This window comes from Felis catus, chromosome C1 (genome assembly GCF_018350175.1).
Source record: "Felis catus isolate Fca126 chromosome C1, F.catus_Fca126_mat1.0, whole genome shotgun sequence".
NCBI classification, from domain to species: domain Eukaryota; kingdom Metazoa; phylum Chordata; class Mammalia; order Carnivora; family Felidae; genus Felis; species Felis catus.
Genome location: NC_058375.1, coordinates 218,593,894 through 218,610,088, shown reverse-complemented (window position 1 = coordinate 218,610,088; position 16,195 = coordinate 218,593,894). Strand labels below are relative to the sequence as shown.

The following is a 16,195-nucleotide window of genomic DNA, read 5'->3' as shown; positions in this document are numbered from 1 at the left end:
GACCTGTTACAATAACCCCGGTGAGAGACCACGCTGGTTAGGACCTTGGAAATATTCCGATGGGAACACCACCAGGATCTGCTGACAGATGAGGGAGGGGAGTGGTGAAGAGAGGAGCTAGAGAAGAGCTGAGGTCTCTGACCCCGCAACGCAAAGGGCAGAGTCGCCACCGGGAAGATCGAAAGGCTGCAAGGGGCATCACCGCACCAAGTTCAACATCGGACGCGTCGATCTGAGATTTCCTGTCAACATTCAAACAGAGGCGTTGACCGCCAGCAGACGACTCTGGAGTGTGGGGGAGGTCGGGGCTGGATGAGGGCAGGGTGGGAGCCGTTCAGGAGACGGAAGCACTCACATTGCATGAGCTCTGAAGGTCCGAGGACGGGACAAAGCCTTAGGGGCCCCCACACCTAGAGGGGTCTGGGAGAGGAGACAGGAGGGGCAGCCAGCACCGAGGAGGAAAAGCAGGAACCAGGAGTTGGTAAAAACAACGACTAACAACTGTTCAGAACAAAATGCTTAAGACCGAAGAGTCTTCCGGTTAGAAAAACTTTTTAAATAACTTATACACATACATATAGAAGTGTGTGTGTGCACACGCGCATGTATTTACAGAGTAGTAGGACAAGGTGACAAAGTACTTGGCAGAAAAATGTTCACATTAGGATACAATCCTATAGGACGAGTGGAAGAAAAATATGAGTGAGAGGAGAAAAGGCAGCAATGAGCATTTTCCAACCACTGAACTAGAGCTTATTCATATTTCTACAAAAATGCATGATGGTGGGCGTATCCGTGCTATTTAGATTCTACTGGAAACATTTTAAAGAGCAATATAATACTTTTATCTTTAAATGTCAATATTTACAACACACTGGAAATTATGTAAATTTCAAACTTAAAAGTCAGCAAAAACAGCGTCCTTGCCAAGATGAGCTTGTAGACTGGGGTCGGCAAACTCCTGTAAAAAGCCAGACGGTAAGCATGCTTCAGGCTTTGGGACACAGGTCTCTGTCGCATATGCTGTTTTGTTGGCTTTTTCACAGCCCTTCAAATACGTAAAAGCGACTGTGAGCCGGAGGGCCGCGCGAACAGTGGCCCAGGGCGGGATCTGCCTCACGCCTGGGATGGCGCCCAGCGTGCCCAGGCCAACGCGGAAGTACCTGAAGACACATCCGCGGTCGGACCGTGAGACGCAGCGCGCGTGAAGCCGGCTCATCTCAGGGGAGGCTGCTGTGGGCTGGACTGTTCAGGGGAGGCTTGGGGGATGTGCCAGTTAGGTACACCCTCAAAATCGGGATGACAACCACAACCCTAAGCACACTGACACGCGGAGCACGCACCGCACACGGTCACCTGGGCTCATGCACGTATTCGCTCACCCTGTCTCCACCACTGCGGTGGGACAGGCACATCATCACCCCTTCAGAGAAGAAACTGTGGCCCGTGCAGTAAGAAACTGTCCCGGCCATAGCCCCACAGCTAGCGGGTGGCAGAGCCATTTCCGGCCAGGCTGTCTCCCTGGGATCTGAGGGCAGGTGGGGGCGGGGAAGACAAAGAGGCAGTGTCCACGAGGAGGGCGGACTGGGCACAGAGCCGCAGCCAAGACTGCCACGAGCCCGCTGTGGGGCCAAGCCGGGGAGGTGGGCGGGTACTTGGCGGTGACATGGGGTCGGGAGCCACGCGGGAGCTGCAGACAAACACTAAGTCAGCTGCTAAAGAAAAGTGAGCACCCTGGGACCCGATGGAGGCTAATTTACGTGTGGAGGTAATATATATGTAAGAGATATTAATATAGACCATTGGGGTCCCAGGCAGGAGTTATAGAAAAAATATTTAAAGAAATGTTGGTCAAATTATTTGTGAGTTTGACAAAAACCAAAGCTACAGATCCAGAAAGCTCAGTAAGCCCAGGTAAGGTCAATAATCACATCAAAGAACATCACAGACAGACTGCTAAACACGTGATAAAGAGACGGTCTTAAAAGCAACCAGAGACTAAAATGCACACATAAAGCGGAACAAAGAATGAGCACTGACTACTTTTAAGAAAGAATACAAGTCAGGAGGCAGCAGAATGAGGTCTCTACAATAATGAACTCGTCGCCGGGGGGCTGTACTACAGACAAATCCAGAACATCCAGGATGTTCTTCAGGCAGAAGGAAAAGTAACAGATGGAAATTCAGACCTAAGGAAGGAGTGGTGACTACGCTGGGAAACAGATAAAAGCAAACAGGATATGGAAGGCTGGGTCACAGAGTACATAAAGGAGACAGGACAACTGTAAAAGGAAGGCTGGGTAGGGAAATGGAAACATCCTACTGTCTGTCTGAAGAACCGGGGGAAAAAAAGCCAAATTAAGCTGAAAACAAGCTGAAGGAAGGTAATAAAGATAGGATCAGAAAACAAAAAATGGGAGAGGAAAATCAATAAACCCAAAAGCTGGCTCTTTGCAGAGACTGATAAAATCGATAATCCTCCAGCCAGCCTGATCAAGAAAAAAAGAAAACACACTTTCACTAATAGGAGTTCAAGGAGACTCGACAGAACTTTATAGGACAAGATATTAAGAACAACATTATACCACAAAACTTGAAAATGTGGACAACCTTAAGAAAGACACCAATTACTCTATCTACTAGAGTAAGTGTATTCATCCTTAAAATGTTACCACAAAAACAAAACACAACCTTCCAGAGCTAGGTAGCTTCCCTGGCAGATTCTACCACTGAGTACAGAACTGATACTAACTCTTCATCCACAGTCCCAGGAAACAGAAGGGAGCACTTCCCCCTTCACTCTGGAGGGATGGTGGGGGGAGGGGTAACCAGATCCTTCTCTGGCCCCACATAAAAAAAGAACTAAGTCACAGACCAAACTGTGAAACGTAAAGCTAAAAAACACTTGGAAAAAAAAAACACGAGATCTTTGTATTTCTTCGATCTCTAGGACACAGAAAGCACAGCTATTTGTACTGGTTAGAATTGTCACTAGAATTCATCACCACGAGCTCAGTGGCTTAAACAACACAAATTTACTATCTTCGGTAGATCAGAAGTCCAAAACAGGCAGCGTGGGGCTACGATCAGACAGCGGGCAGGGCTGCTGCGTTCCTTTCTGGTGGCTCTTGCCCCATCTTCAAATTCAGTGATGGCCAGTGGAAATGATAATACACACAACCAAATGGATGCATCTCGAAAGCACTGTGCTAAATGAGAACACCCACAGACAAAATGCTCCATGCTGTTTTGGTCCATTTACATGGCATTCTGGAAAAGGCACCACGACAGGAACAATGCCCGCCAGAGGCTGGGGGACCTTTTTGAGGTGACGGAAACATTCTCCACCTCGATTATACTGATGGTGACACACCGTCCAAAGGCAGGGAACACCCCAGAACAGTGAACTGTCCGTCAGTTAGACCTCACTAAACGTGATTTCTGCAAAAGATAAAGAAAAAATCTACGCCACATAAAAGGCACTAAGCGGTGGGTCAGGAAAGCAAGTGTGCTGGCAATTTTTATGATGCCAAAAAGTTCAACATCTAAACAGCTTTATGCACATTATATATGTTTTTACTACTGACCATCAGAATAGGTTTTAAGCATGGTTATGAGCAGTTTTAAAAACGGGAAATCAGATATTTAACTTCACAGTCACTCCAGGAAACTTGAGTGTCCCAGGAAAGAAATGTGCCTCGGAGTCATGTGAAAGGCAGGGGGCATAAGCTACTATAAGAACAGAGTTTTATCAGACAAGTCACTTACTCAGTGTGATGGTACGCAAGGAAGCATCATGTCAACAGAGCTCTTGGAAGGAGCCAAGAAAAGAGCAGCGAATGTTCTCCTAACAAAGATTAGCTGATGCTAGGACAGAAAACTGACAGTCTTAAGAGCTCACATCACATTTCTCTTACATGTAAAGAGAAGAACTGCCACCTGTATTTCTAGGGTTATTGGAAAGAAAAGACTTCGCTAGGAAAAAGTCTGTTCCTCTTCCAATCTGTCCCTCATAATGGTTATCTCCATATTAAAATTAAAAATCAAACTAGAAAGAACCAGGGAGTACATGCTCCGGGTCTGAAACCTTGACATAGTAGCTGTGACCACCACCTAAAGTTCTATAAGACTGCAAAGCAGGTCAAGCCAAGGCCTGCATCAGTGTTGTGCTCTACGTCCATATGTGTTTAAATCTCCATGATTGCTGAAATGTTCCAAAATGTTCACGAGTGGAAACAAACCCATCTTTCAGGCTAACCAAACATATTTCTTTTTTCAGAAATTGGGATCTTACTTTATTTCACATTTAGAAACTTTTCTAAGTCCAAAGTTCTGAAACAAAGCTAAGAATGCACCACTAACTAGACATTAATATGGCTAACAGATATACCAGTTAAAATTTTATGACTTAATGTAAGCTACACTTTTATTGTCATGTACTAATTAGGGTGTTTTTATAAATTAAATGTTCAAATTAAGTAAACACGAATCTAACAATTAATACATTTAGAAACAAATTTAGGTGAACGTACACAGTAATACACAAGATTTACAATGCAGCTATAGAATTCCCTAATCAGAATTTATATATATGTAACACTAATAAAAAAAATGTTATTATGTTAAAACCCCCCACGTATTTAATAAAGAACTTATATCCAGTTATATAAACCTTACAACTCGATAATAGGACAAGCAACCCAATTTATAAATGGGAAAAATATTTGAATAGACACTTCAACAAAGAAGATACACAAACAGCAAACAAACACAGGAAGAGATGCAAATAAAGGTCACAAGGAGACACACACCCACGATAATGGCTGAAATTGAAAAGACTGCCAAGATGTCCGCAAGATTGTGACGGAACCGGAATTCTCATTCACTGCTAGCAGGACTGAAAAACAGTACTTACACTTTGGAAAACAAGATAGCAGTGTCTAATAAAGTAAATTTACTCTGAGCACATAACCCAGTAATTCCGTCACCAGGGGGAATAAAAACATGCTGGCAAAGACCTACATGAGAAGGTTTGACAGCAGCTTCACGCATAATAGGTCCAAAGTGGAAACGACACAAAGGCTTATCAACTGGTGAACAGATAAACTGGTATACACTCACAGGATAAAATACAACTCATCAAAAAAAGATACAATACTGATTAAAAACAACATGGCTGACACTCAAAAATATTTGGTTAAGAATGTAACCTACACCTCAACCAATATCGGGTAAAAAATTTTTTTAATCAACGATCTAAGTTTCCACCTTAGGCAGAAAAAGAAAAGCAAATTAAACTCACTATAAAAGGAAGGAAATAAAAAAGATAAGAGCAGAAATCAGTGAAACGGACAAACAACTGAGAAAAACAAAAATGAGTTCTTTGCAAAGATCAACTGGATAAACCTCAAGCTAACATGATCAAGAAAAAAAAAAAAAAAAAAAAGAAGACCGAAATTACCAATATCAGGAATGAAAAAGGGGACATCAGTACAGATCTTACATACAACAGTAGAGTAAGAGAATATTCTGAACAACTTTTAGGTCAATAATTCTTTAGGTGAAAGAGACAAATTCCTTAGAAGGAAAAAAATCACTAAAGCTGACTTAAGAAACACAGTAGATGAAAAACCCTGTGTCTATTTATGAATTCATAAGTAAAAACTTTCCAGAAAGAAAACTCTAAGTCCAGACTACTTAAATGTGGAATTCTGTCAAACATTTAAGGAATAAATAATACCAATCCTATGCAAGCTCTCAGAAAACAAGAGGGAACACTTCTTCAGTTATTCTACTAGGCTAGCATTGCTGATGCCAAAACCAGACCAAAAAAAAAAAAAAAAAAATCACAAAAGAAAACTGCAAACCAACATTCCTCATGAATACTGACATAAAATTCTGTATCAAAATATTAACAAATTTCATCCAGCAATGTAAAAAACAAACAAAAAACAGATAACATACAACGACCAAGTGGCATTTACCACAGGAATATAACATTGGTTTAACATTCAAAAATCAGTAAGTGGAATTTACTAAATTTACAAAACAAAGGAAAAAATCATATGATCATTTCAAATGATGCAGAAAAAGCATTAGAAAGAATTCAACACACATGATAAAAACTCTCAGCAGACAGGAAAAAAAGGGAACTCTTCAACCTGATAAAGGACAGATAAAATCATATTCAATGAATAATGAGCACTTTCCCTTTGGATCAGGAACAGGGCAAAGACATGCTCTCACTACCTCTTTCAACACTGTACTGGAGGTTACAGCCAGTGCAATAAGAAAAAGAAATTGAAGGCCTACACACTCGTAAAAAGAGAAGTAAAAACGTCCTTCTCACAGATGCAATGATCATGGATGTAAAAATCCTAAGAATATATTAAGAAGCTACTGGAATTTAATAGGTGAATTTAGCAAGATAATAGGACACAGGATCAACATGTTAAAAAATCAATTGTATTTTCATATAATTAGTAACAAGTAAAATGGAAAATTTAAAAATACCATTTACAAAAAAAACCATGAAATACTTGGTATTATATTTAACAAAGTATTTGCAAGGCCTATACACTGAAAACTACCAAATACTGCTGAGAGAAAGTAAAGCAGATTTACACGGACTCTGCTCATAACACTGCTATGATGCCATTGCGTGCAAAACTGATCCATCTCAATCAAAATCCCAGCACTGGGGAAATGCAAATTAAAACCACAATGAGATACTATTCACACTCAGACACTGATAAGTATGTAGAACAACTGGAACTTCTCAGTCATTGCTGGTCAGTATATAGCAGTACAACTCCTTCAGAAAATAAATTCTTAAAAAGTTGAGTACACATGTAAGATTCCATTTATATGAAATTCAAGAACTGGCAAAAGTCATTTACGGGAACAGAAATCAGAAAGGAACTTTGGATGGGTAGCCAGGGGCAAGGAGCTGACTGCAGGGGCAGAAGAGAATTTTGGAAATACTAGAAGCATCTTTGCTGGGCTTGTGGTTATACAGGTATATACATTTTTTCAAAACTTAGTAAAGCTGAACAGTCCAAATTAGTACATTTTATTGTTCATAATTTTATACCTCAGTAAAATTTCTTTATAAAGTAAAAACTGGGGCGCCTGGGTGGCTCAGTCAGTTAGTTTAAGTGTCCGACTCTTGGTTTTGGCTCAGGTCATGATCCCATAGTTCATGAGTTCGAGCCCCACATCGGGTTCTGCGCTGACCATGAAGCCTGCTTTGGGTTCTCTCTCTCTCTGTCCCTCCCGAGCTCTCTCTCTCAAAATAAATAAATAAACTTTAAAAAAAAAAAAGTAAAAACTAAACTTAAAAAAATTGTTATTTAAGTCCATGTTCCCCTCTGCCTAAAAGCTCCACGTCACAGTGGAGCAGGCAGGCCGAGGGGACCCATGCAAGTCAGTGGGGCAACTATGACCTGACCCAGTTTTTCAAACTGTGCCTCCAACTTCACAGAAGACTCCAGGGAGCATTTCGGCAAGTCTTTAGTGTTTGCTTTGTTTCGTCTCATTTCACTTACTAGTATTTTTTCTTATTTTGTGAGTTGACGGACACCTTTCTCCCCCTTAAATTCAGTTTTCCTCTATCACCAAAATACATTTCCGTCTTTCCTCAGAAGAGTACATTTACTCCCAAGCACGAGGGATGTTCGAAAAACAAAACTACGAACACGTTACCTAGTATGAACAGAACTTTCTTGCCAGGAGCCAGATAAAAAAGAGCTTTGGGCTTCAAACACAGATGCAGTTCTCCCACCCTGACCACCCAAATATCCAGACTTTCTACCTTATTGCGTTTTCAGACTACTGGCTGCCAATGAGGCGAGTTCAAGACCATGTGCTTCAAACACGGTTAAAACTTTCTCACTCAGGCATAGTTATACAATTTCTTCCCAATACTGAGAGGAGCATGACTCCAAGAAGTTGTCTTAAAACCATGATGTTAGACAAATTTTTAGGGTTGACAGATCTCTGCCCTGTTTCTTAATAACAAAGGGCAGGAACCACAGCAGCTTTCGGACTCACTAACACCACAAAATAAGGGCACACAGACAGCATCTGAAGGGCATGCTGAGCAGACAGCTCAGTGCAACAATCGTGTCCCTGATGTGCACTTATTACAAATAGAAATGCTAAGGTACTAAGTAGTTACAGGCATCAAAACACAAGTTACTCTCGAATCTGATGGAAAGGTGAAGACCGAACCGTAACAACTGTTAACTGTGCTCCACTTTTGAGAACAGTAAGAACATCAAAGATGGTGTCACGTACACAATCTCGATAATCATAACATCCATGTGATCCCATTAAAAAAAAAAATGCAGTTAAAAAAAGACAAAGAAAAAAAGAGAAACTCTTATTCAGAGGCTGGACTTGACACAAACCCACTCGTGTCAGATGATGACAAGCCCGACAAATCAACAAAGGTCTCTGAGCGGCCGGGGAGGACCACAGAGCCCACGCCTCGGTGGTGCGCAGAGCAACGGAATGCCTGCCAACCGCTGAAAATGCCCGACAAAGGCAGAGGCAAGAAAACGTTTTTATGACAAACACACGTCTGAGACCACTCAGTACACAGAACCAATCTTCATCCCCAGAAGAATTTCTGAAAACACTGCATTACTTAACAATGATAGAAAATGACTTCCGGAATGGTGACCTTGAGTCAAGAGCCCTTGCTAAAAACAGCACAATGTGCAGTATGTGCTTTATGAAGGCAGCCAGAGTGGTTATAATTGTCATCGTTTCCTAGTTTCAAGTCCTGAGCTCCGGTTATCTCTCAATGTCAGGCATGTAGAAGCCTGTGCTCGGGTTATCACCCCTAGTGCTGTCTTAGAGGAAATGGTATCAGATAGAGTTTATGTCCGTGTCCAGCGATGTTTGTAGAACCACCAAAGGGATTCAACGAATTTTTAAGTTTTCAAGCACGTTTTGAAAATGAGGTTTCCCGTTATTATAAAACATCTTCAACAGAAAATAATCCATCCTACCTGCAGGGAGATAAGTGCCAGGTCTTATTTGTAGGGTCATTATCGCCCACTGAAATTCTGTATTTTCTTCGACTTTCTAATTGACTAGTGACGCATCATTCTCAGTTTCTCACTCCCTTTCCATCCCCTAAATAAAAGAACACCTTCCATTTCCTCCACAACGCTCCCTTCCCCACCCACCCCACAGGAGCACTGACTGGTCACAGCACAGCACCCGCTGCCCGGCGTCAGCACTGGTGGGCTGTGCCGGGTTGGAATCTGCGATGCTTAGAGCCGCACGGCAATGAGGAAACAAAGAGTCCTCCTTCTTACTGCGCGGTCTGACCGAGGAGGAGTACGTTACCATCCTGGAGCACCTGGAGCTTAGACTCTTATCAGCCCTAACACAGACAGCCGGTAATCTGCTCCCTCCCCTGAGCCAGACCCTGGGCTGGACTGCTTCACGCCCACTGTCTATTTCCATTTAACCCTCGTAACTGTCCCGTGAGAGAGGTCCTCCTTGATGCTCACTTTCTAGCTGGGCAGGCTGGGGCAGAGAGGTGATTAAGCAACCCGAACCCTGATCACACAGCCACGAGACAGGAGCGCCAATCAGGATTTCAAAGCTCACAGTCTTCACAGCGCACCAACTGCCTCTGTGGCCTGCGCTCTGGCCGTCAGTCTGTACTTCACTTCTGGAGTTCCCACTGAATGCCACAGACTCCCTTTATCCTGCTTTATTTGACTACAAGGCACGTATCTTCTCTTCGTGCGGCATGAAGTCATTACTGTCTTAACTTTCAAAAAGTCAGAGGCAAATCAAGTCAAATATCATAGATCTGGGCAACCTTGAAACTTTGCTGTTTGCAAATCACTGTGACACTTAAGTGTGGAAGAACATTACCTGGGGTTACAGTTAGCTGAAAGCAGTGGAGCTTGTTTGGATCAGGAAAATGCACTTTACACGTACCTGCAAAAGAAAAGCACATCAGGAAGGTCTGACAGCCGGCGGCAGCCCTACACAGAGGCTGACCTTGAAACACGTGTGGTGTTGAAGGTGCCGGAGGCGTCTGTAGACCCCTCCTCGCTCTTGGCGTGTCACTAACTGTGCCACTATTGCTAACACTGCAAGCCGGTGGCTTTGCCATGGGTGTCCCTCCTCACAGTCCCGCCCTCTTCAATTCCAAACTGAGATGGCTGCTTTCAATCTTTTAATGATCACTGAAAACTGAGATCTTTCCATTAACTTTAAGAATAATGCTACTTTAGTTTGAAAAGAGAACACCGCACTTCAAGGAGATTAATACGTGTGGGTAAGGCTAACTAAACATGGCAAAACCAGAAAGACGCAGGCCAAACTTCTGGGCTGTTCAACCACCACCACACTTATTCAGAGCCATCACAGTAAATGGAAGCTCAAAAGGTGTCCTTGAGGGGCACCTGGGTGGCTGGTTCAGCCCGTTAAGCATCCGACTTTGGCTCAGGTTATGATCTCACAATTTGTGAGTTCAAGCCCCACGTCGGGCTCTGTGCTGACAACTTGGAGCCTGGAACCTGGTTCAGATTCTGTGTCTCCCTTTCTCTCTGTCCTTCCCCTCCTCATGCTGTCTCTCCCTCTCTCAAAAATAAACATTTACAAAAAAAAAAAAAAAAAGTGTCCATGAGGTTAGCTAGCACCCAGTTTACCTGGCATTAAAAAAAAAAAGTTTCACAACCCAAGTAGTAGCTCAGCTTGCTTTGTGGATGAAGGGATGCTCTGCTCAGATGGCAGTGCCCTATGCCCCCTGTACCACACCGGAAAGGGTCTGGTCAACCGGGACAAGGAGTTCCCATAGGAGAAGAGGGAATGGCTAGTGGTGCAGATAGAAGTTGGCCACATCCTACATCTGTTCCTTCAAACAAGGGGTATAGAAGAACAGTAAGTACACAAGGAATAAACACCCACTATACTGGGAAGGAATATGTAGAAACTGTCCATAAACTCAGAAAATACTACACTGAACTCCTTGGATCGCCAGCTGACTTTATTTCTTACAAGTCTCACTGCAAACGTTTTGCCTGGTTTTATAATGGTATGAAATTTCACCAAAAACAGAACAACTTCAATTCTGACTTGGAAATGGCCCTTAGAGATCATCTCGTCCAATATCCTCAAGCATGAGATGATACAAAGGTCCAGAGAGGTTCGGCAACCAGCCCAGAATCACATAGGTTATTGACAAAAGGTTTAGTTCCCAAATTAAAGACTAGTTCATGGCTCTTCTCCTCATACCACACCTCATGACTTCAGAAACAGGCTGGTGTGATGCGTAAAAACCATACAAAACTGTTAGCAGGGTTTCTTCCTTTATCAATCTCTGAGAAAATCATTGTAGAGTGAAAGGTAACTTAGTCTACAAGAGCAAGAAGGGATCTTAGAGATTACACCGTCACATTCCTTATTTTATGAACAAAGAAACTGGGAGCCATGTGCCCAAACCACACGTGTGAACTGCACATGGAATAACTGGAATATGCTTCGTTCTTCCTAATCTTTCTTTTTAAAAAATTTTTAATGTTTATTCATTTTTGAGAGAGAGAGAGAGAGAGAGAGAGAGAGAGAGAGAGAGAGAGATAGCATGAGTGGGGGAGGGGCAGACTGAGAGACACAGAATCCGAAGCAGACTCCAGGCTCTGAGCTGTCAGCACAGAGCCTGACGTGGGGCTCGAACCTACAAACTATGAGCTGACGTCAGACGCCCAACCGACTGAACCACCTCAGGCACCCCATTCTTCCTAATCTTAACTTGAAATGATAAATGCTATCTTTCCAGTGAGATGTATGTAACAAAAATGTACGACAAGGGCTTAGAAAATGTTCGCGGATCAGCTGAAGTTGGCATCATTCATTTGTTTTTAATACTTGGCATTCTCCTTCATTTTGGTAAAGGTATAGATGTAGAAACCCATCCTTCTAGAACAAATTGGCCCACCAATAATAAATAAGTTACCAGGTAGATTAAAAAACAATAAAACTACCGGAAGAACCCAACATCTTAAAACTCAAAAAAAGCCTAACAACGACCACAAAAAGTGAAAAGTCAGGTTTTCGTTTTAGTTCAATGCAAGGGCTGTATGAAAAGCCGGGACCCTAGCCTTTCCTCTGCCTGCAGGCACAGGCTAGCACGTTCATGCTTCTATCTATCTGAGAGGGCACGTGTGGTTTCGCCAACAGAGACACCTCTATAAACTTGCCTGCACAGAGCTCCAAACTAGTTCTCGACGCGATGCGTACAAGCAGCACTCTCACATGGCAAGTTATTTTCTTTTCCTTCTTTAACACTTTAGAGAGATACTAAGGATTTATTCTCCGGTGGGTCCTTGTTTGCTCTGTGATGAGATCTGGACTTTTGGAAAGCATGGCTTACTTGTACAAACGAACTTAGACTTCCCTGACTCTGACGGGGCAGAGGGAAGGGAGAAAGTGAGAAAAGAGGCAGATAGCACATACTTTTTTTTATCTGATACCTGGGCCATCAAGGCTAGCAAGATACCTTTTTCAGACCTAAGGTAGTAATTAAAATTCTGGCTTGAGAGCCAATTACACAGTTTTTATAATTTTTTTAAAGTAAGTTCCAGGCCCAACGTGGGGCTTGAACTCACGACCCTGACCTCAAGAGTCACATGCTCTACCGACTGAGCCAGTTTGTTTTTAAACCAAAATTTTAGATAAAGCTGAAGCTATCCTTCTCTACGGGCTAAAACCCAACAATCTCTGTCAGAGTCTTACTTAAGGACAAAATGAACCATGTGTAAGCGGTAACTTCTTATGGTCTTTGATTAAACATATGCATGTGTATATACATAAACCCTTTAAGAGAACCCCAAGACACTTCCTTCCAGTTCTGACTAGAAGAAAACTTTGAGGTCAAGCAATTCAGGGATTCTTTTTTTTTTTTTAATGTTTGTTTATTTTTGAAAGAGAGAGAGAGACAAGGCGTGAGCAGGGGAGGGCAGAGAGAGAGGGAGACACAGAATCCGAAGCAGGCTCCACGCTCCCAGCTGTCAGCACAGAGCTCGACTCGGGGCTTGATCTAACCTGAGCCGAAGTCGGGTGCTTAACCGACTGAGCCACCCAGGTGCCCCTAATTCAGGGATCTTTAAGACATTTTTGACTGAGACCCCCACTAAGAAGCCTATTTTATATCACAACCCACCACACTCATATGTAAATACCATACATTAAAAAGAATTTTTCAGGAAACTGTGTGTACTTACCCTTACAAATGATTCTGCAACCACTTCAGGCACACCCACCACCGTACTTCTAACTTTAGTTGGTGGCGGGAACGGACCCTCTCTGACCTGTGTCAGGTGGGCCAGATACCAAGTTCTCTCGAGCATTCGCCCAGACCAGGAGACTGACGTACAAAATATTTCGCCTACACTGACAAACATCCTCAACCTCAGAACCGTTTTTTTTTCTTTTTTTTCTTTTTTTCACATTTATTTATTTTTGAGACAGAGACAGAGCATGAACAGGGGAGGGTCAGAGAAAGAGGGAGACACAGAATCTGAAACAGGCTCCAGGCTCTGAGCTGTCAGCACAGAGCCCAACGCGGGGCTCGAACCCACGGACCGTGAGATCATGACCTGAGCTGAAGTCAGACACTTAACCGACTGAGCCACCCAGGCGCCCCAGAACTGTTTTTAACCAAGTATGATGATAAAAAGTCCTAATTCAAAAAAATACTAAAATGGTCAAAAATTTCAGGCTTTAGTGGTCTTACACAATATGCTAAGTTTGGGAAGGGATTAGTAACAGGAAAAAAACCGCACCTTTGACACATCACACAAATGAGCGGCCTGGGGAGTGAGCCTGCTCACAGGTGAAGACCACACCGTGGGTCTCTGTGCCTGGGCAGGAAAGACTGAGCACGGTGAGGACAGCTGGTGACATGGGGGTACATGGCCACCCCAGCCCATGCACTGAGATAAATTACAAGTAAGCACTTTGTGGACCAAAAAAGTGGTGCCGTCACTCACAAAAATAGGACTGTCTGTCATCGATTTATATCTTTTCACTCAAAGAGGACGTGGGACAGGGGCGCCCGGGTGGCTCATTCGGTTGAACATCCAACTCCTGATTTCGGCTCAGGTCATGATCTGATGGTTCGTGAGATCGAGCCCCGTGTCTCTCTCTCCCTCTCTCTCTGCCCCTCCCCAGCTCATGCACGTGCACCCTCTCAAAACAAAGGACAAAAAGACGATGTGGGACAGAATGCTGTGGAAGAGACACAAAACCCAGCCAAAGCACCTCTGCCCTAACAAGGAGAGAGACAGCACTGCCGTGCTGCTCTCAGAAAGACGGTAAATACCTCACTCTTATCAGAGCCCTGAAAAACTTCCACCTGTTTGCACAAAATTAAAACTTACTCCTAACACACAAAACCAGGCTCTGGGCTCTGCAAGATTATTGCAACGTAAAACGCTTCTCCGTGCAGTTACCCTGCAGCATTTCCGGTCTGAATGTGGACGCTGTACTTACACGGTAAATTAGCCTCAAGCTCTGCAACCTCTGTGGAAACAAAGAGACCGTCGTTAATATCCATCAACTCTGCACAGAAAATCCCTGCTCTAACCTGGCAACTTCTTCCGGAACGCCGCGGAACAAAACAGACCGAAGTAACTGAAATCTACACTTGGTCTACTGTTTAAGACTTCAAGCCGTGGAATCGCTTTCAAATACACAAAGGGACTTGCGGGATGCCGGCAGATACGGTCACAGGCCCTTGAAAACGTACTTGGTATAAATGAAAATACTTTAAAATTCACACAGAAATTCCCCATAGGTAAACGGTCACTGGAGTCTTTTTGAAAGTCTTGTTCCCCCACACCGAGGAACTGCTGCCCTTGGAACGTGATTTATATACGCACCTGTGTCTCTTCTGGTTCTTTCAGACCTGTCTTCCCATGCAGGCTTGCCCCGTGTGTGCTGGAACTTTTCCAGTGAGAGAAAACTCTGCCTCCTGCCAGGGTCTGCTATCTGTTAACATCTCGCGACTGCCCAAGGAGCGGGGCTCGGTGCCGCAGTCCCCGGCCCCTTCACTCAGCAGTGAAGCCCGGCGCCCCTCTGCCGGGACAAAGCTGCAGACACCCCACTCCGACCGCTAAGAGCGGAGCTCTGGGGATACCCGGAAATAAGCAGGCAGGCAAGTCAGCGGTGCCTCAGACACAACAACGTGCTCTGGGGTCCTGGGGGCACAGAGGCCCCCACCCGCTGTGGAGACTAGAGAAAGGAGGTCTATGGGCCAGGCTTTCAAGAATAAGTAGAATTAAGTCCAGCAGAAGAGGAACGAAAAGGTTTGCCAAGGAGGTAAGTTAGTGACGGGCAAGAGCATGGAGCACAGACAAGCACAGGAAGGAGAAGGTGCGCAGGGCAGCCAGAGCAACGGGCACAAAACGGCAGAGCAACGAGAAACCAGGAGGGCTCTGCGCACGGCCTGGAGTTCTCAACTCGAATCTGCAGAAATAGGGAGCAGAGGGTCATTTCTACCAAGTTTCCAAACTTTCCTCGAGAGGACAACTTCAGAAAGGGCAAAGCGGAGGTCTGGTGACCTATGACACGAGGCGGCCAGGGCCTAGCAAAGGCAGGGGCAGTCAGAGAGCCTGAGGGCACAGGGTCTGCCCGCTGTGTGGGGCGGGGGGGGGGGGGGGGGGTCCGAGATGGCACCGAGAGCTGAGCTGCTGGGGAAGTCCTGGGAGGAAGAAGCTGCAATCCGGGCGCACGGCCAGGGCCAAAGAGACCCCGTGGTGACGCCACCTGGACCTCATGAGACTGACAGGGGAGGCTGGCAAAAAGCATGAAGCTCGGCAGAGAGCACAGAGTCACTCAGGACAAACAGGAGGAAAGGGAGGAGACACGTGGGGAACGTAAGTGATTCAAGAGACAGGCTGGTCCCAGGGAAATGAGGCCCGGTCGAGGCCACCTGATGCGGATCGGACCCCGCCGAGGGTCCTCGAAACGGCAGGAAGGCAGGTGGCAAGATGGAAACCAGATTCCAAAAAACTAAGAAGCAAATGGGGGGCCAAAACACAGAAGCAGTGGGTAGGGCGATTCCTTCAAGTGAAGTGTGGAACAGTGGGCAGGGAAGGGAGGGGGGCGCCATGACCTTGGGAAGCTGAACACGGAGCGCGTCAGCCGGAAGACGGGCAGGCGG

At 44.6% G+C, this 16,195-nt stretch overlaps 1 protein-coding gene across 9 annotated transcripts in view; it reads right to left on the bottom strand.

Annotated features, from left to right (window-relative positions):
* The window catches only part of UBE2F (ubiquitin conjugating enzyme E2 F (putative)), a 52,917-nt gene that overhangs the window by 23,596 nt on the left and 13,126 nt on the right, over positions 1 to 16,195 (bottom strand). For 7 of the 9 annotated variants that reach the window (XM_023259921.2, XM_023259918.2, XM_045034687.1 and 4 more), the window contains exons 3-4: positions 14,524 to 14,553; positions 9,901 to 9,966 (exon numbers count right to left, since the gene is read on the bottom strand). The exons of 1 other annotated variant lie outside the window; for it this stretch is intronic. In XM_023259921.2, the coding sequence (XP_023115689.1) occupies positions 9,901 to 9,966; positions 14,524 to 14,553 (96 nt within the window). The remainder of the gene's footprint in view (positions 1 to 9,900; positions 9,967 to 14,523; positions 14,554 to 16,195) is intronic. One more of the 9 variants, XM_023259919.2, reaches the window with a different exon arrangement.